The 21,450-nt window shown below is 39.8% G+C and overlaps 1 protein-coding gene across 2 annotated transcripts in view; it reads left to right on the top strand.

The window, feature by feature from the left end:
• The window catches only part of ITPR3 (inositol 1,4,5-trisphosphate receptor type 3), a 356,707-nt gene that overhangs the window by 175,941 nt on the left and 159,316 nt on the right, over positions 1–21,450 (top strand). For both annotated transcript variants that reach the window (XM_075264237.1, XM_075264236.1), the window contains exons 38-45: positions 4,179–4,269; positions 4,503–4,672; positions 7,190–7,361; positions 10,047–10,219; positions 11,813–12,013; positions 12,329–12,439; positions 17,037–17,132; positions 19,234–19,335. In XM_075264237.1, coding sequence (XP_075120338.1) covers positions 4,179–4,269; positions 4,503–4,672; positions 7,190–7,361; positions 10,047–10,219; positions 11,813–12,013; positions 12,329–12,439; positions 17,037–17,132; positions 19,234–19,335 — 1,116 coding nt within the window. The remainder of the gene's footprint in view (positions 1–4,178; positions 4,270–4,502; positions 4,673–7,189; positions 7,362–10,046; positions 10,220–11,812; positions 12,014–12,328; positions 12,440–17,036; positions 17,133–19,233; positions 19,336–21,450) is intronic.

The following is a 21,450-nucleotide window of genomic DNA, read 5'->3' as shown; positions in this document are numbered from 1 at the left end:
AAAAAAAAATCACCTGGACAAGACAGACAGCTATTGGAACAATCTTGTGTGGATGGATGAGACCAAAATAAAGGTTTTTTTTATTTACATTGAAGCAATATGTATGGAGAAAGGAAAGTCTAGCAATTCCAGCATAAAAACCTCATACCATCTGTGAAAAATGGTGGTGGCAATATTATGCTTTGGGTCTGTTTGAGGCATCTGAGCCAAGACAGCTTGCTATCATTGATGAAAAAATGAAGACTGAATTATACCAGCAAATTCTAATTGAAAATCGTGATTCATCTGTCCATGAGCTGAATCTCAAGAGAACATGGATCATGCAGCAAGAAAACTACAAAAGCACATAAGTCATTCTACCAAATTGTTTAGAGAAGAGAAAAGTTAAAATTTTGAAATGGCCTAGTCAAAGTCTTGACCTTAATTCAATAGAAATGTTATAAAAGGACCTGAAGTATTGTAAGAAATAAAGCAACATAAGAGAGTTAAAGTAAAGTTTTACATACTTCTGCTCACAGATATGTGATATTCTTTAATTTTCTTTATAATAAATTATCAATTGTTATCGTTATGACTCATTTCTTTGATTTAGTTCTCGTTATTTTTAGGACTTGTGTGAAATTTCTTATATAATTTTAGATGAAATTTGTGCACAAACTTAGAAAATTCTGAAGTGTTCTCAAACTTTCAAGCACTGCTGTATAGTCCTTTAATACAGACTGAAGTTGAGGTCAGGTCCCTAAGGGATACAAAAATAAGATATTCTTGTTTGAGAGACTGGGAGGGAATCCTAAAGATTTGTGGCTTATGGATGCATATTGGAGAGGGAAGTTGGTTTTGGTTACACTCCTCAGAGATGTGCTTGAGGTTCACTCAATGAGAACTGAAACTAAAGCCATCATTCTAAGGCATACTGAAGAGAATTGCATGAGGACCACCTTAAGAGTGAGAAATTGAAGTTGCGGCCAGATCCTCTAAATATTTCTGGCGAGATATATTGAAATAATTGTTGATGAATACCTATTGGAGAAGGGTGCTTTTTCTGCAGCCTATTTTCCTGAATGAAGTGGATGGAGATCCCTGGGAGGCCCTGTGGTTGAGCCCAGCATCTTCAAAGATAGAAGAAAAAGATATATGACCCTGATGAGCTTGTATGTTGAAGAAGGGGTTTGATACTACAACCAGTACCCAAATGATTCTCCTGTGGTCTTAATTTCCTTCCTGTGTAGCCTACCCTAATGGACTACACCTTATTCTGTGGGATATTTTTGTTTGTGGATTCTGACTTACTGGACTGTACTCTAGTTTCCAGACGTCTTTATTAGAGATGAGCGAGTAGTATTCGATCGAGTAGGTATTCGATCGAATACTACGGTATTCGAAATACTCGTACTCGATCGAGTACCACTCGCTATTCGAATGGAAATGTTTGATGCAGAACCAGCATTGACCGAATGCTATACAGTCGGCCAATCAACGCTGGTTCTTCTCCTACCTTTAGAAGTCTTCTCCGTGCAGCTTCTCCGTGGCGTCTTCCGGCTCTGAATTCACTCTGCCAGGCATCGGGCCTGGGCAGAGCCGACTGCGCATGCCCGCACTACATTTTCTTGTAGAGCGGACATGCGCAGTCAGCTCTGCCCAGGCCCGATGCCTGGCAGAGTGAATTCAGAGCCGGAAGATGCCGCGGGGACGCTGCACGGAGAAGACTTCTCGGAGGATCCAGCCCGACCCTCACTCGTGGACTTGGTAAGTATAATTTGATCGAATGTTGCCTACCCCTGAAACGAGCATTTTCCCCCCATAGAGTATAATAGGGTTTGATATTCGATTTGAGTAGTCGAATATTGAGGGGCTACTCAAAATGAATATTGAGCCTCGGACATTTTATTGTTCGCTCATCTCTAATAGTAACACAATTTATAAGGTTGGATAAAAACACAATGTCCATCAACCTATGTTATGATGTAAACCCTATTTTATTAATAGTATTCAGTCTACCTTTCTTTTCAATTCTATATTTTTTAGTATAATATAGCATATTACATACTGTAAAGAATATTACAGATCGATACCGTTCTTAATATGTTAGGGGGCTACTCGAAACGAATATCGAATCTCGAACATTTTACTGTTCGCTCATCTCTAGTCTTTATATTTCTGTGTGGCATGCTACCTATTCTGGCATAATTTACCCTATAAAAATTGTTGGAGCTGCCTTCTCATTGCTCTCTCTGTTGATTGTGTGATAGCTGGAAAAGGATTGCCTGACTGTGCCTTATTCTAAATAGTGTTTTGTTCTAGAAGCATTGCTTTAATGGAATACTTGGTCAGGCATACAGCACTTCACACCGAACTGTGCAGTCTGAGAAATACCATTTCACAATGCAGAAAGTATTGTTGGCTGAAATGCATGTGGTTGTCTTTGTGAGCCTTTAAACCCAGCCTTTCAACTTATATTTTACTTCAAACTCATTTGTAAAAAAAACTTCTTTGCACAAATGAAAAATTTTATTTTGCTATAATTTTACTTTGTAACAGCTTAGTAGCCTAAGGAATAACAACAGTATGAATAAAAATAGCAAGTGAGAAATTGTCATGTAGCTCTTCCAGGCCATAAAACCTAGGTTGGGAGTTTTATTTTATTTTTTTTAATATAGTACCATTCTTTATACACATGGAAACCTAAGGAAAAACTCTCAGTTTGTAATAGTTTGGTGAAAGTACTTCCATAAACCAAAATGAAGTATTGCAGCAAGCTACATAAAATAATCATGAAGTAAAAATGCTTTAGAAAGTAAAATTTTGTTGAATACCTCCAAAGCTAAGAAACGAAACTAGCCAAGAAATAAAAGTAGTGTGATCATAACTTAAGTCTATATTTATAATGCACCTGTGTACATTACTTTGCTACTGTTATCTTGAGTTAACTTGGACAATTCTTAATTTGGTAATGTGTAGATAGAAAAGCACAACTTTAATCAGTGATACAAAAACAGGGAAAGTAGAAGCAATATGTTATTAGTAGAGATGAGCGAACAGTAAAATGTTTGAGATTCGATATTCGTTTCGAGTAGCCCCTCAATATTCGACTACTCAAATCGAATATCGAACCCTATTATACTCTATGGGGGGGGGGAAATGCTCATTTCAGGGGTAGGCAACGTTCGATCAAATTATACTTACCAAGTCCACGAGTGAGGGTCGGGCTGGATCCTCCGAGAAGTCTTCTCCGAGCAGCTTCCCCGCGGCATCTTCCGGCTCTGAATTCACTTTGCCAGGCATCGGGCCTGGGCAGAGCTGACTGCGCATGCCCACACTACAAGAAAATGTAGTGCGGGCATGCGCAGTCGGCTCTGCCCAGGCCCGATGCCTGGCAGAGTGAATTCAGAGCCGGAAGACGCCGCGGGGAAGCTGCACGGAGAAGACTTCTAAAGGTAGGAGAAGAACCAGCGTTGATTGGCCGACTGTATAGCATTCGGCCAATCAATGCTGGTTCTGCATCGAACTTTTACATTCGAATAGCAAGTGGTACTGGATCGAGTACGAGTATTTCGAATACCGTAGTATTCGATCGAATACCTACTCGATCGAATACTACTCGCTCATCTCTAGTTATTAGTATATTTAAAAGGCATATAACACAGCTGAACATGTCGTTGTATATTGATGACCTATCCATGGTACAGGTCTTCAGTATTTGATAGGGGAAGTTTAAAGATTCTCTCAGTGGCAGAATAGGTTTTACCTGTGAATACTTGTAAATCATATGTCATATGTCATCAAGTGGCAACTCTATTGTAAAATATATTATACCATGTGTATGTATGTATATATATATATATATATATATATATATATATATATATATAGTGGTAAAGAACTATGTGCATATTTACAATATACATTTTTATTACCTAAACGGACTCTCACATACAGTAGAATGTTCAATTCTGTGTAATAGTTAAATCTGAGAATCAACTCCCTATTAGAACTTAATGGTTCTCAGCATCTTTATAGAGAGCACTTTGTTCATTATCGGTATACAGATAACCAGCATCTCCACCAGCTCAGCATGTTCATTATTAGTACACAGTTTTTCAACATCCTTGTGAATGAATTCTGCAATTTATATTTTCCTCCCGTTCTGTCTGACTCAATTTTTCCTTCTGTCCCCATAGGGAAATTTACTAAGGAAAACCCTTCTAAATAATTACTTGCAAAACAAGAACTCAAGTACTAAAGGCGAGACAACTGACAACTTTGCTACTGGTAATAAACACTTCACCTGCCTAATAAATCAGCATTTTTTAAGGCCCTCATTGTTCCAGTGCAGGAACGACATTGCCATTTGTACTTAAAAATGTCTACAATGTGTATAAAACCCATATTCCTAAACTGTAGCTTTCTATTGTTCTTTGTTATTTCTATGTATTTTCAGTTTTATGACATATTTTAAATATATACTTTTTTTTTTTTTTTCATATTGTCAATTTTCTTGACAGGTCAGGACCAGGACTGGTCTGCTATAGCACCAATTCAATGTAAGCTGGACCGAGAGGGAGCAACAAAGCTTGTGGCTGACCTAATAATGAGTTCCAAAAATGATAAAATTTTTCAAGAAAGTATTTTATTGGCCATAAGATTATTGGATGGTGGAAACACAGAAATACAGGTATTTCAAAACATTCAAACTGCTAATCTTCTTAACATAAAATAATAGGGTTATTCCCATGTAATTATAACATATAATAATAATTTTATTTATATAACGCCACATATTCTGCAGCACTTGAAGCTGCCGTAGTTGAGTATTAATCTGATTGTCTGGGGTAAAGATTTCCGGAGAACCTGTGCAACTTCAGAAAAGTCTTGGAGATGGGAGTGGGATGTTTGGATAACTGAGAATACAAGGCTAAGGTCATTGGCAGAATGAAGAGAATGGTTGGGGGGTAGACAGTGACAATAGAGGATGTAGGAAAGCACAGCCCTGTGGATAGATTTACAGGTGACAAGGTAAATGTATCTGTGTATTGGTTTGACAGAAGGATTGGTCTGGCAGCTGCATTCAGGACAGATTTTAGAGGGGAGATTTTATCCCAATGAGAAGACAATTACAACAGTTAATGCGAGAGAGAATCAGAGAGACAATTAGGGTTTTTGATGGGAAAAGGGCAGATTCTAGAAATATTTTTGAGGTGCAGGTGACAAAGGTGTGTAAGTGTCTAAATATGTGGGGTGAAGGTGAGATCCAAGTCAAAGACTGCCTTGGTGTAAGGCCTGATTTACATCTGCATCAGTAATCTGTTCTGGGAGTCTGCATGGGGACCCCCCTCCCCCCCACCCCGGAATGGACTCCCGAAAGCATTGGCAAGAGGTGTGCAGTGGAAGCACATGGACCCCATGGACTATAATGGGGTCCGTGTGCTTTCCGCTCAGTCTCCGCATGGAACATAAGGACAGAAAAGTACTTCACAATCTACTTTTCTGTCCCATAGACTATAATGGGGTCTGTGTGCTTTCCACGCGGTGTCTGCATGAGTCATGCGGACAGAAAAGTAGATTGTGAAGTACTTTTCTGTCCGCATGACTCGTGCAGACACCGCGTGGAAAGCACACAGACCCCATTATAGTGTATGGGGTCCATGTGCTTTCACTGCACACCACTTGCCAAGGCATTCGGTAGTCCATTCAGGACTAGCTGTCTTGCATGTGATAAAAATTTTTCTTTAAAAGTGATCAAAGCAATATACATTCCCCAGAATAGTATAAATCAGACGTACATGTGGGAAAGCAAAAAAAGATGCCCTATACATCCCCGTACACAGAAATATAAAAAAGTTATGGGTTTCAGAATATGGTGACATTTAGAAAAATGTTTTATCTGCAAGGTTTTAGATTTTTGTTAAAATGTAAATAAAACAATATAAATTTGATATTCTCAGAATCGTGCTGAAACTTAGAATACAGTTTTTTCTGCAGAGTGAATGGCGTAAAAGTGAAGCCCATAAGAAAGTCGCACAAATGCACTTCTGATTTTTTTCCAGTTTCCTAGAATGGTACATTGTACGGAATAATAAATGATGCATGATGTTTTATATTTTGAAGAACAATTTCTCCCGCAAACATTATGGCATCATATGGCTCTGAGAACAGAATAATAAAAAAGTTATAGGGTATGGTTTAAATTACATGACCATGTCGTGAGCTTAGGTCTATATATGATTCAATTTCTATGATCAACACTGATCATGAGAAGAAAAGGACAAGGATCCTTTTGGCTTAGTTCCAACACATTGGCACACCTACCTAACTGTTGCACAAGGAAACTACATCTCAGCACCATTCAGCTAAATGGGGATGAGCTGTAATGAACAATGGGCCCCATAGAGAAAGTGAAAGAGACATGCACAAAATAATTTTTGCCTGCGTTAGGGGCACAAGACCCCCAGAACTTATGTTGTAGTTTCAAATTAAATAACAGGCCAAGATTGGCTACAGCCATCCTTTGGCCTGGAGAACCACGAAGACACAGATGGTGGTGTATCAAAATGGATTCTGATTTATTGTTACAGAGAGGTAGTATTTATACAGGTTGGGTTATTCTATTGACATAGTAACATAACCTAGCATCTTCTCATTGGCTGAGGCCTAATTACATCTAATTAGTGCATTCCAACAGGAAACTACCACCCCACAGTCTCTCTCTCTAGATGTATATCTCAAGGTATTCTAAAGATAATAGACTTCCTGTGTTTACATCCTCGTTGGAGACAATTAGCTTAATTACCCTTCTCTTCTCCCTTTATCTAAAAAGGGGTCTTTCGTCTTTGATCTTTTCCTAACAATGCCCCTGGTCCCAGCCAATCTGTCTCCGTTCTTTGTAAGATAGCATCACCCAATACACAGAGCATAGTGTCTACATAACCAGTCTGGCAAGTTCCAAACTGCTCATCTCTGGACAGATAGAACAATCTCAGCCCCCACCTCTATACATAATTTTTCATAAGATATTGTTAGCCCCCCACACCTATATATAAATGATTTGCCTCTTGAATTGATGGATACTGGTAAAGCAAAAAAGCAGAAAATCTGGGCATTTGTAAAGCAACTCACTATTCGTTATATAAAAATACAAAATAGTTGCCTGTTAACTAACATATTAATTTGATTGACATCGGTTTGTTTCCAGAATTCATTTTACAATTTAATGAAGGGTGACAATAAGTCAGAAAAATTTTTCAAGGTCTTGTTTGAACGAATTAAAAGTGCTCAGCAGGAAATCAAATCCACAATGTCTGTGAACATGAATGACCTGGGGTCAAATGACAGCCAGGAGCCTGTTGGAAATCTCACCTCAAAAGGTAATTTATGGTAGAATAGAAATTGTATTGGAATGAAGTAAAATATATAGATAAACCAAAGATTTAAAAACAAAATAAACTTATCAATCAAGGTGAATTTTCAGTAGTAATAAAAGCCACTTTGGCAGATTTACTAATGAAAATTCTTGCATTAATTGTACCAAAAAACAGGTGTATATTCTTTACACCATATTAATTACTATTTTAGATACTGTTTGCACCTTGTCTGCAAAGGTGTGTGAACGTAGCAAGAAACAGGTGTCTCTTAAAATGCTACTTTTTTGGCACATATTTTGGTATAAACTAAGCTGACCTTACACACTGGATTTTCATCGGTCAAGATGGCTGATTTGGCAATTTTGGCCAATCAACAGCAGTTGTGTAGCAAATGCCACAGCCGGCCAACAGATGTCCTGTGCTGGATTCTTTTTTTTCCGCAGTTGGCCAAAAACTCCAGTGCTTGACATCATTTTCATACTCCACTGGGCATCTGTTTTTTGAGCAAATAAAGTGCCTCTCTGACTAGGGAGTTTAGTTGTTAATGTTGATGGTGGGATCCCATCATCAAGTGAACAACATCATAATAGCTTTCTCAGACTGAATCTGGCCCGGAGACCAGGACTCCTTAAAGAGTTATTCCCATGTACATAGCCATTTTTAAATTTGTAGATAATCAACAGTTAAACATTTTTGCAAATATAAGTAATTAATCATTTGTATAATTTTAAAGATTTTCTCTAAATATCTTGTTGTCGCAAGTTGTTGTCTTGATTGGTTGCCAGTCAATATGACCAAGAATGCAGGACTTTTCAGAAAATAAGCTATGATATCCATATTGTGGCCAGAATATCTTCTGATACATGTAGTGTCTCTCCCTAAATCATGGCTGGATTCCTGACAAATCCCAAACCATAGAAAGTTTCTATATTGGTGGTCGTATCCATTGGCAACCGATTAAGGGAGCATTCACACGGCGTAACGTCCCGCGAGATTTGGCACGTGTACGCCGCGTGACCCTTTGCGTGCCGTACACGCTCTCATTCATTTCAATGGGAGCGGAGAGCGTATGCGCCGCGCTAGTTTGCGGCCGTGCATTTATTCATTGAAATGAATGGGAGCGTGTACGGCACGCAAAGGGTCACGCGGCGTACACGTGCCAAATCTCGCGGGACGTTACGCCGTGTGAATGCTCCCTTAGACAACAGATTGTCACCACTAAGATAGTTAAAGAAAATCTTAAAAACTCATCAGAATTTTTAACTACTTTTAGGGCCCCTTCAGACGGAGGATACGCTGTCTGATTTTGAACGTGTAGACGTTCCGAATCAGCAGCGTTTAAAGCCGGTCCCATTGCTTTCTGTGGGAGCCGGCATACACGCGCTCCCCATAGAAATGAATGGGAAAAAGCAGCCCATTCATTTCTATGGAGAGCGCACATATGCCGGCTCCCATAGAAAGCAATGGGATCGGCTTTAAACGCTGCTGATTCGGAACATCTACACGTTCAAAATCAGACAGCGTATCCTCCGTCTGAAGGGGCCCATATTTGCAAAAATGTTTAACTTTTCACTATAAGTATAGATGGGATTATGTTCATGGGAATAGTCCTTTAAGTCATAGTGACCTACAATGCTATGAGTCCCTACTTCCCTGTGCACCATGTGAGATTCAGTGTTATCACTATATGGTCCAGATTTTTCAGACTGTATGTGAGGATGGAGGCCTTAGATAGTACTGGTAAATCTGCCCCATAGTGTGTGTATACTAATAATAGGATCTCTGACTTCATTTTACCTGTATGATGCATTTTTCAACAGTTTTCCTTGTCTTTGTCTGAATGAACTAGCAGAAGGCTGCATGTATTGAGCTCACTATTTTTTTCTATCTTAAGTGCTGTGATAATTCATCTGCTGCTCAACTGCAGTGTATCTCAAAACCCCATCATACACAAGCACAGCCGAGTGGCCAAGTGTTTAGGGTGTTGTAAATAAAACAAATGAGCAGTGCTATTCTCAGTCACACTGTTGTAAAATAATAGAATATTTACTAGCACATGATCTGTGCTACAGAATGGTCTCTGTGTATTCTCGAGTCTTCCTGTTCTGTGTTATCTGATATCTCACTAAGGCTAAGGCCTCACGGGACGATCCAAAGTGCTAAAGCGCAGCGGGAAAAACCGCAGCAGGAATGCATCACGCTTCTTCCTGCAGCGCTTTAAACAGAAAGTTCGCTGAGTTTTACTCCGTGAACTTTCTGTTCCTATTATATCTACGTGGAAGCCGCTGGAGTTCGTGTGTTCGTGCTGCAGATTTTACCGCAAAGTGTGCATGGGATTGGCATGAATCCCATGCACTTTGCTGTTAATATATAACGCCGTGATTTTTCTGCTGCGAGCACATCGCAGCATTTCCCACAGGCCTAGGTCTAAGAAGCACTTTCAAGCATCTTAGGGTTAGTTCACACAGCGGAAACCTTTTCCGCCTTGTGGCTTTTTTGCGTGGCTAGCTGCAATGTATTTTTTCCACAGTGTGTGAATGGTATTCACTATAATCCCATCCACTATGTAGGGACTTTAAAATGCAGTGTTTTTTTCTGCAGTGTTTACGCCACGTGGGCCTTAAACAGATTTTCATTTAGGAGAAGCAAGTATTCACCTTTTGATGCTAATTTTTTTTTTCTGTAAAGGGATTGTGGTGCCTGCTTCTTCAAGGGCTGTAACAGGAGGATCTCACCACCGCAAAGGTCATGAAGGGGGGGAACTTGGTGAAGGTAATGAAGTTGGACCTATTGTTCTAATGATGGAACCAATTTTGAGATTCCTTCAACTTTTATGTGAAAACCATAACCCAGACCTGCAGGTAAACACCAGTTCCTGGTCACCATGATAATATTGATTTCTTTAATATCAAACTTCCCATGAGACAATTCATATGTAATCCTCAGAAAACAATGGCTCTTGCTATGAATTCTTTACTGTTTATGTTGAATACCGTTTGTCTAAGGCTAAATTCACACAGTGAATTTTGGTCCCGAATTTGGCGTGAATTCCGCATCAAATTCTGGATTAAAATACCGCGTCACATTGAATTCAATGGAAGCCGGATATTTCGTTTTTCCACAACCAGGTTTGTTCCACTTGCACAAAAAAGGAGCGACATGCGCGTCACTGCCTCCGGACTAGGCCCATTCATTTTGGCCTAATCTGAAGCAGAATTCCACGACTGTATGCTGGCGCACTGTATGCACTGCACCAGCATCCAGTCACGGATAGCTGTTTTTCGTCTGGAATCTGAGGCGACCTCCACACCAAATTCCAGATCAAAAAACTCCCTTGTGAGCTCAGCCTTAGGCTTTTTTTCAAGGCTGATTTTGAGCCGGATTCCTGACCAAAAAGCTCCGTGTGAACTCCGCCTCAAGGTCCATTCATATGGAGGAAAATGGTGAGGAATTTGTTGTGGAATTTCAGCACTGAAAAAAAAGCCTCCCATTGACTTCAATGGATTTCTTTTTCTACTAGAACCCATTGAAGTCAATGGGAGGCTTTTTTTTCAGCGCTGATATTCCACACCAAATTCCTAACCATTTTCCTCCGTGTGAACGGACCCTAAGAGTGGATGTGCAATGTCATTGCAGTCTTGTCCCATAGTAAATAAGATAAAAATATAATGAGATTGCTGGTATTAGATCACTGATAATAGGTCATCAATAAAAATGTCTTGGACAGCCCTTTTAAGTGACTAAGAAGTGCTTCTGTGCTACTACTTGAATGAACCATTGATCTGTATCTGACCTTTTAAATAAAATAAAATAATTTAATAAAATCTATTGCTGCATATTTTTTTGGCCCTGGCTCCTTAACACTGCATCATCTGCATTGGACGCCTAACTTTTGTCTTATAGTTGGTTATCTCTGTCCTGTCTTATATCACACTGCAGCTAAATGAACAGGTCACAATTAAAAAAACAAAAACAAAACAGAAGAAAACCTTTTTTTATCGTCCTGTATTGTCTCTTTAAGGGGGCTTTCCAAAATATTGATTAATGACCGATCTTTCACCTATCAGTTAATTGAAAAGGCTCCAGCATTTGGGTGAACGCAGTGGCCTCTTCGCTACTTATCATGCTCAGTGCTGTACATTGCAGAGTGCCTGGGCTTAGTATTTGCAGTTCCTCTCTATTCACTTGACTGGGACTGAGCTGCAAACAGGCCATTTAACTTCATGAATGGTGACGTGACATGGCCTGTGATGTGAAAGTTGATTGAGTGTCTGTCGCTTTAATGATATGATTGGTAAGCCTCCCATCAGTCTAATATTGATGCCCAGTCCTAAGAGTAGGCCATCAGCATTTTAGTCCAAGAAAACCACTTTATTAGAAAATAACATGTTAATGATTGGCATAACCTGCAGAATGCCATAGCTTTCATTTTCATTTTTTCATTTTTCTAACAGAATTTTTTGAGGAATCAAAACAATAAGACCAATTACAACTTAGTGTGTGAGACATTACAGTTCTTGGATATCATGTGTGGGAGCACAACAGGGGGTCTTGGACTTTTGGGTCTATACATCAATGAGAAGAACGTGGCTCTTATAATCCAGACTTTGGAGACCCTCACAGAATATTGCCAAGGACCATGTCATGAGAACCAGGTGAGCCTCATGTTTTGGTTTTCATTGAATCATTGCTTGATGAAAACTGTTAAAAAGACCAAATACTTCATACATGTTCTCTTCCTCAAACTTTAATTATGTGTGAACCTACACCTAACACTGAAAAAGACAACCACAGTAACAAAATGCAATAAAAACATGAAACACTACTAGGGGACACTTAGGAGGTTACTGCATAAAGATGTGTACATAAAATGCAATGCTGAACCTGTATAAAGCTCCTAAGATCCCTCTGGCAGCATAAACTGAATTAAAAAATGTTAACATTAACATTAACCACTTTTTTTTTTACAGACCTGCATAGTGACACACGACTCCAATGGCATTGATATCATAACAGCCCTAATTTTAAATGACATCAGTCCACTGTGTAAATATAGGATGGACTTGGTTTTACAATTGAAGGTATGGTATACAGAGCTATAGAGTAAGAAGTTTTAGGAAAAGCAATACATAAAGGGTAAATGCCTGCCAGTCATCTATTGTCAGAGGAACAATAGTTGCTTGGTATTACTTTTTCTCTAGGTGCTTGTCCATACGGCAGTACTTTTCTTTTGCAGTATCACCAACAGAAGACAAAAAGAGCAATATTTCATATTCGGCATTGCATATTACAGAGAATTGTGCTTATACTATTAAATGCCATCTTACTTTGCATAGATTTATAGGAATGGAACAGCATCAATTATTTCTGTTCTGTTAGGGTAATCGATTTGTTATCCATTTAGTTTGCTGTGGGCTTACGGTATAAGAAATAGTATGGTATTCATTCCAGAATTAAATCACGGATTAGTTGAAGAGTTGGTGTTTTGTAGGCTTCATAAATCTATTCAAAACAAAAGCCCTTGAAAACAACCAGCAAAGAGACTGCAAGTCATTTTTAATGATGAATCTTAAAGATCAAGTAGGCCTCTTATTAAAGATTTATATATCTTGTTTGTAAGCAGGATAAATAATGCACATGCAATAGCTGAAAGCTCTTGTACAATAATTCTACTGTTCCATTCACTGCTGGTCAGTAGTGACCATTATCTAAGAATAAAGGATGGGTTTTCTGAAAGACCTACCAAGGTGACAGTTTATTTTGAGAGGAAATATAAAACCTTAAGTATTATGAATGTTGAAACTTTGAATTAATATTCATGAAATACTTTTGCAATAACGTGTTAACTTTGTAAAATGCAACCAGTTTGTAGTTCTTGAACTAGGGTCAGCAACCTCCACACTCCAGCTGCTGTGAAACTACAATTCCCAACTTGTTCCATTCACTTCCATGGCAGTTCCAAGAACAGCAGAGCATGTATGCATGCTGGGACTTGTAGTTTTACTACAGCTGGAGCGCCAAAGGTTGCCTATTCTTATTCTAGAATATAAATTGCCTCCTCTTGAACACCTCTTGAATGGACGTTGTAATTTTGTACCACTCCCTTTTATAGCAGTTGGTCTATACCCTAGTTCTTTAAAATGTTATACTTGTGCCACTGAGGGTCTCTATAAGGTACTTTCACAGTCTTCATGCTGTGCTTTTAATGTTCAGCATAGTGTATAATCATAAATGTGAGGGTACTTTGATAGAATTATGTTGGGAAGCACAGTGCTTAGACACATTGCAAAATGCTTGTCTGTACCAGAATATTTTTAGACTTAGCCCTCACCAGTCAGACTTCTGTCATAAGAGGGCATCACCAGAAAAGAAATTCAACCACAGAGTACCAAACAGATGCCACTGTACTGTACATCACAAATAATTTCTTGAACTTGCCAAACACCACAGTGCAGAATAGAGATGAGCGAACGGCGTTCGATCGAATTGATATACGATCGAATATCAGGCTGCTTGAGATACTCGATTCCAATCGAATACCGCGCGGTAAATGCATTAAAAATTCGTATCCCCTCCCACCTTCCCTGGTGATTTTTTTGCACCAATAACTGTGCAGGAGAGGTTGGACAGGAACTACGATAACGTAGGCATCGAAAAAAAATCGGAAAAAGTAATTGACTTGCTACATCAGGTGACCTCCAATTTATACGAATAGTGGATTTCAGATCCGGTTCTTATGAGACTGTGAACTATGTGACTGTGAGACAGGAATAGATGTACTGGCAGGGTTAGCTAGTATTTAGCTTTATTAGGGTAGGAATGTTACTCAAACAGCTCTTTGGGGCTCTATCTCGTCGGGATCCCTGTCAGCGTTAGCAGCGTTATGCAGGAGCTGACTTTTTCTTATAGGAATGCATTGACCAGCATTGATTGGCCGAATGCCATATAATACTGGTTCTGCCGGATGCAGCAGGGTTCAGCGCACAGTCAGCTCTGCTGCATCTCAGATGTAGCAGGATTCGGCACACAGTCAGCTCTGCTGCATCTCAGATGTAGTAGGGTTCAGGGCACAGTCAGCTCTGCTGCATCTCAGATGTAGCAGGGTTCAGCGCACAGTCAGCTCTGCTGCATCTCAAGTGTAGCAAAGCTCAGCGCACAGCCAACTGTGCTGCATCTCATGTGTAGCAGAGCTCAGCGTGCGCTGAGCTCTGCTGCATCTCAGGTGTAGGAAAGCTCAGCGCACGGCCAGCTCTGCTGCATCTCTGGTGTAGCAGAGCTCAGCACATGGTCAGCTCTGCTGCATCTCTGGTGTAGCAGGGTTCAGCACACGGCCAGCTCAGCTGCATCGCAAGTGTAGCAGAGCTGTGTCAACTCTGCTAAACTTGAGATCGGACCACAATGGAGACTGTTGTGGACTGATCTTAGACTCTACCTCCTCACAGACGAGCCTCCGGCAGAACCAGCGTTGATTGGCCGAATGCTGTACACTGATTGGCATTCGGCCAATCAACACTGGTCAAAGCATTCCTATGGGAACAAGTCAGCTCCCGCTCAACTCTTATTATCGCATTATTAGTGGCGTAATACAGGGACTTGGGCATGTTAGATGCCCCCAGGCATGCTTCCCCTGCTGTCCCAGTTGCATTCCAGAGGTGTTGTCCTCATTTCCTGGGGTCTCATAGTGGACTTGGTGATTCTCCTGAGTCGAATAGTGGTTTCCCCTGAAACGAAGCTTTTTTTCCCCATAGACTATAATGGGTTTCGATATTCGTTCAAATTGTCGAATATTGAGGGGCTATTTGAAACGAATATCGAATATTTCACTGTTCGCTCATCTCTACAGAATAACTTTACACCCTAGAAGTGGCAAACAAATACCAAATACCTCCAGGACATCTGCAGAGGACAGTTAACCCCAGCAGAGCTAAACAAATGGAATTGTGCAACATGAAATACCGAAGTGGAAACACAAAACACCACAGTACAGCATTAGTTGTTGCAGGATTGCCCCTGAACCATTCAATCTCCTAATGGCAGACACAATCTCCCCTTTTCTGCCTGTAATCCATTGACAGTAGTACTCTCCACAAATAAAATCTTTTAAACTGGTAACAAATCATTTCCTAATTTCCCACGTTCAACACTTCTAGAAGCATGTACACAACAGAGAGAGCCTAAAAGAGAGGGACCGCCAGTATAAGACTGTGATGCCTCCAGAATGGAGCATTCAGCCTGCAGTCTCTGAGTAAACTGCTCTCAGGTGTAAGATCCCAGGACCAAAACTGACCAACTAACTCAAGTGTGAACTCAGCCTAACAGGTTGATGTTAGTACCAGGTATAAAGAACCGTGCAGAGGCCCAGGATCCTACTGTAGCATGAAAGAGCGCACTCCTTTGACAACGTCATCTGTTGACTCCACACAGATGTCTACAGAACCTGTTCTATTAAAAGTGAGGAGGGTGGGCACAGCATAAGAAGTGACATAATGTGGAGGGAGCAGCAGCATGAGGAGGCTACAGAGTGACCCGGTGACAGAGTGAGAGTTGGGTGGCACAATCAGTACCCGCTGATGATGGTGGCTGTAAGAAGGAGCACCTGGCATTAGATGTGTGGCATCAGGCGGGTGGCAGCATCAGAATAGTAACTGAGGCAGGAAGCCAGTAGAAACCGGTCTCTTTTGTCAAAGTTTGGATGAGGCAGCATGGATGATTTAATCTAAAGTCATTGGTGGGTGGAAATCTAGGCTGATCCACGCCTGATTCATTTTGATGGCGGCCAGCCTCTCCACATTTTGGATGAACAATCGAGTTCTCCTTGGGGTAACTATGGCCCCTTGCCTCACTAAACACCCGCTCTGATGCCACCCTACTGGCCAAGAAAAGGTTCTAAGTTCTAACGCCTTTTCTTGGCATTTCTTAGTGGGGGAAAATACTTGGCTTATTCGTCGTTGTGTTTTGAAGGGAGAAACTTACAGACATTTTTGTTGTGAATTAGTGGCAAAAAAAGATATATAGAACTTATAACATATAACTGCAGAGATTAATGGATAACAACCTTTTTTTGCCACTAATGCACGGTAAAAAGGCCTGTAATTTTCTCCCTTTCTGATTGTTATATCTTTGACCTCTTGGATTTGACTATGACTCTGACATTTCTCTGTTGTTGCTATTCCACACTCTCGTGACTTGACATTGGCTTGTTCATAACTTGCTATAAAGTTCACAAAGTAGCAGTTCCAACACAGATCAAGAAATTACTTATATAGCAATTCCATAACACCTATCACTTTTTGCATCTAATATAAATTTATATGCATGATTTTATAAGTATGGAGAGTTAATATGATTTTTTAATTCTGTAATTTAGGTTTTTTGTACATCTCAAAAGTCTGAAAATTGCCCTATCTACCAGAGGTGCAAAATGTCTGAAAAATCCTAGAAGTGAAAGGGATAACATCAGGTCTTGGATAAATAATTATACTCACATCAGTTAGTTTCTTAAGTTGACATGAGATATGACATACATGAGATTTTTATCTGTAGATCTATCATCTGCTGTTACATATCTCCTTTTTTGCAAAAACATTTGTATGGTCATGGAGCATCTCTTTAACTTATAACTTTTTATAACTTTTAGTAGAAGACACATTATCCCATACATTGCCTTTTTTCTTACAGGACAATGCATCAAAGTTGCTTTTAGCTCTCATGGAAAGTCGTCATGATAGTGAAAATGCAGAAAGAATTCTGATCAGTCTACGACCCCAGGAATTGGTAAGCTGCTCTTCGTATTGAATTCTTTTAGGGAGCTACTTAAATGAGTTGATACAGTGCCCTTCATTTGTTACATTTTGGTGTTCTTCATTGTTAAATTACCAAAGTCATAACGTGTGACAGTAATATCATGGTATAGGAATAATGCCCTTAGTGATATCACAATATAGGAATACAGTATAAGGATACAGGACAGAATATACAGATAAAATAAGCTGTATCTCAACAGTAAGGCCTCACACACACAAATGTGTGCATAGGCCGTTGACATCTGGAGTTTCCCCTTGATTTGAAGGAAGAGCCTTGGCCTGCACACTCACTTATATGCATCAACAGATAAAAGATAACAGAATCCACAGGCCAACAGGTAACAGATAATAGAAGCCATAGGCCTGTCAGGTAAATAAAATCATAGACTCACAGGTAACAGATAAGAGAAGCCATAGACAGACAGCTAAAAGACAAGAAAAGGCATAGACTGACAGGTAACAGATAATAGAAACCATAGTCCAACAGGTAACAGAATGAGAAGCCATAAGTCACAGGTGACAAATCTATCAACATGACTTGCATATAAACAGGGTAGACAAACACTTTGGTATAAAACAGCAAAACAAGCATGCAAAAGCTCATGATCTAGTGAGTGGACACAATACATTCAGGCAGATAGCAACTTGCAGGAGGAAGTATAGCTGGTTAGAACATTAAGTTTAAAAAAAAAAAGAAGGAAGGAGCCCACACGGAAGTAGACAGACATGTTGATCTGCAGGGAAGGCAGAGTGTCGGTGTTACAATTTGTTTTAATAATTTGTTAATCCTACTAATATTATAAGTGTGAAAGTTTGTGTGTTTGGATGTTTGTGAGTTTGGATGTCTGTTCCTCAATCACGCTAAAACGCCTGGACGGATTTGAGTGCAATTTTCCACAAACATAGTTTTCCCTTAGGATTGAGTCACAGGCTACTTTTGGTGCCACTAAACAACATGGCTTCCTAGCAGGAGACTCACAAAAGCAGGACTCCTCGCCCCAGCTATAGACTCACACACACTGCCTGGCATTTCCTGCCTCAACCTGCCTGCACACTCCTTACTGTCACCTCAGGAGTAGCCCTCACTCTACTCACTCACATTTACATATAGCTTTCCACTATATAACACATCACATTGTCTGACACAATACAACACATCACATTGTCTGTATCACGACATACACAATACAACACATCACATTGTCTGTATCACTACATACACAATACAACACATCACATTGTCTGTATCACGACATACACAATACAACACATCACATTGTCTGTATCACTACATACACAATATAACACATCACATTGTCTGTATCACTACATACACAATACAACACATCACATTGTCTGTATCACTACATACACACTCACACACACTGCCTGGCATTTCCTGCCTCAACCTGCCTGCACACTCCTTACTGTCACCTCAGAAGCAGCCCTCACTCTACTCACTCACATTTACATATAGCTTTCCACTATATAACACATCACATTGTCTGTATCACTACATACACAATATAACACATCACATCACATTTGCTAGCCCACCAAACTTTTTAAAGCATTTTTACAGTTTCACACGTCTGTGTCCGCCCAATTCTCAAATCAGCGCAGACGAAGTTGCGGGTAAAAGCTAGTTTTTCTATATTCTTTATTTTATATAATTTTGGGGTGATATGAAAAATTACAATAATAAGCTATATTGCACCTAGCTTATTAAAAAAGTACAGCTGCAGTGACATTGTTCTTGAGTAAACAGGGGCAAAACTAGGAAAGATTGCCCCCCCCCCCTTCCGACAGAGAAATCAGAAATTAGACACTGCCACTCACCTACCCATTCGCCCCTCAACACATCAAAAATTGTGAAGTCGTTTTGTTATTAAAGTTATAAATAAGTTTATAAAAAGGGGCTTTACTGCCCACCACCTAGCAGCTACTAGAGCGGTAGTTCTGCCATCCATTCTATTTCTAGAAGTGTTAGCAGTGTATTGTATAAAGCACAAATCTTGGAGTCATGATCTAAATGTATGTATATAAACTTAAAGTTGAAATGTTTTATTTAGGTGGATGTTATCAAGAAGGCTTATTATCAAGAGGATGAAGGAGACAGCTCTGATGTATCACCAAGTGAAGTTGGACATAACATTTACATCCTTGCTTTACAGGTTGTTATTTTTTTTTTCAATATCCGTTTTGCCAGTAAGTATACTCGTAGTGTAATACTGTGCATATACTGTCAGTAAGTAGTGCAAAAGGAGCAGGCATGTTAATGAATTTTCTGTTTCTGAAGATTACTTTCATTCATTTGTGGTTGTCTTGGCAGCATAGATTTCTGTAAGACTCATAGAAATGTTTTACCACAGGCAAAAATAGGAACATGGGCAAGCACAGCCCTGTCCTGAATGCACCAAATACCTGATTTTATAGATTAGAAATGGATTTTCTTGCCATTAAGATAGAAAGTTGTAAATGGTTTAGAGGAAATTTTGCTTTACACATGTGAACCTAGAACAGTATCTCTGTTCACCCTGAATGCCCCTCATCACTGCCTCTGGGTGCAGACGCTGTCCCTGAGCTATAGTAACTTAAATTTAAAGTAAATGTCAATTAAAGACCGTTTTTCTAATTTTTTAAGTTATTCAAAAATTCTATGCCCATTTTCTGATATTAAAAGTAATGTATTGCTAATTTTTTATTCATTTAGTGAATTAATCACTTTCTTCTATTTTTATTTATTTTTTTTTTTGATTGTTGACTTTTTTTCTTCTATTTTCTGTACATGATGGGGCTTCCATCTTGCCAGGGTGTTAACAACATTTATTGATATACTTTACAATAGAGACACTCAATTGGCGGACCGCGGTCCAAACTGAGACCGTGGCTACTAGCTGTGTGGACCCCTGCCTCTTGGATCTTTGATTAGGACAGCATCTGGAAAAAAAACTTCATCTCCCGTTGTCTCCAAGACCTGATCCCTTGCACTAGTGGCAGCAGGGATCAGTAATCACACATAAGGGCTTTTGCACAGGCAGCAGAAAATGATTGGCAACAACTGCTGCCACCTAATGTAATGGATCAGGACTTGGGGCCAGCAGGCAGAAGATCAATGTTTCACCCGGACGTACTTAAGATAATTATGTGTGGGGACATTAGTGCCCCCCATAATATAATGCTCCTTTATGCCCCCAACTAGCTCTTTAGTGCCCCCTCCCACAGTATAATGCTTCTTAGAGCTCCCACCCAGCCTATAATGCTCCTTGGTGCCTCCATGCACAGTATAAAGCTCCTTCAAGGGGTTGTCCCATCTCAAGGATCCTATCTATACGGCTAGTTTATTTGGATTTAAGACTTTTCCTAAATATATTGCTTAAGCAAAACTGCTTTGTTTGGCCTCTATCTGAGATTCTTCACTTCATTGTTTACACTGTGTTTCCATAACCACGGACCTGGGGATGATCTTATCTCTCCGCCCAGGACAAGTGACGTAGCTCCCTGTCTCAGTGCTTGGTGCTTGTATTTGTATATTGCAAACTGACTCTTGGTCTTGTAGCATGTAAGTTTGGGATTCTCATCACCTAACAAATCCAGCTCTGCTACTTCAGCTTCATATTGTGCATCTTCCAGTGATACTGTGCTAATTTATTTACAACCATCCTTCATTACTAACTGCAAACATGTACTGCTATGAAGAGAGATAGCAGAGCTGGCTTTGTCCATGAGATAGCAAGTGAAATCCCGCTCACCAATTTACTGAGAAAACCAGGAATGAACAAAGCATACAGCCTGAAAGGTGGATGAACAAGTGAGTTGGGAATACCCCATTAAGGTTCCCTGCACAGTTTAATGCCACATTAGTAAATAAATCGTCCTAAGTTCTTTTACGCATGTTATAGTCAGACTTGTCTGTTTGCCCAAAAAATACCGTAAATACTGAACACGTTCAGCTTTACTTGATGGTGGAACATGGTCAAGGGACCTTTACTAAATCTAGTTGAGTACCCCTGCTTTACAGCATAGTCATGGTTGTAGGCAGCTGTACTCTGGAACCGACTGTTTGCAGTCTGCGAGAGAGTTTTCTAGGCATGCTCAATGCAGGAAAAGTGAGTAGATAAGCTGTGACTGTAATGCTTAGGAGCAGCTTAGGAGCTAACAGCATACTATATTTTTTTCCATTCATTATTTACCTATTCCACCAGTATATATGTCGCAGGGAAATGATGAAACTAGGTTGGAAAACGTTAAAATAACAACTCTGTTGGGTCATTTTCCTAAAGAAAGTC

This window comes from Leptodactylus fuscus, chromosome 2, assembly GCF_031893055.1.
Source record: "Leptodactylus fuscus isolate aLepFus1 chromosome 2, aLepFus1.hap2, whole genome shotgun sequence".
Taxonomy (NCBI): domain Eukaryota; kingdom Metazoa; phylum Chordata; class Amphibia; order Anura; family Leptodactylidae; genus Leptodactylus; species Leptodactylus fuscus.
Note: the sequence above shows the minus strand (reverse complement) of the source record. Positions and strands in the feature narration are given on the sequence as shown.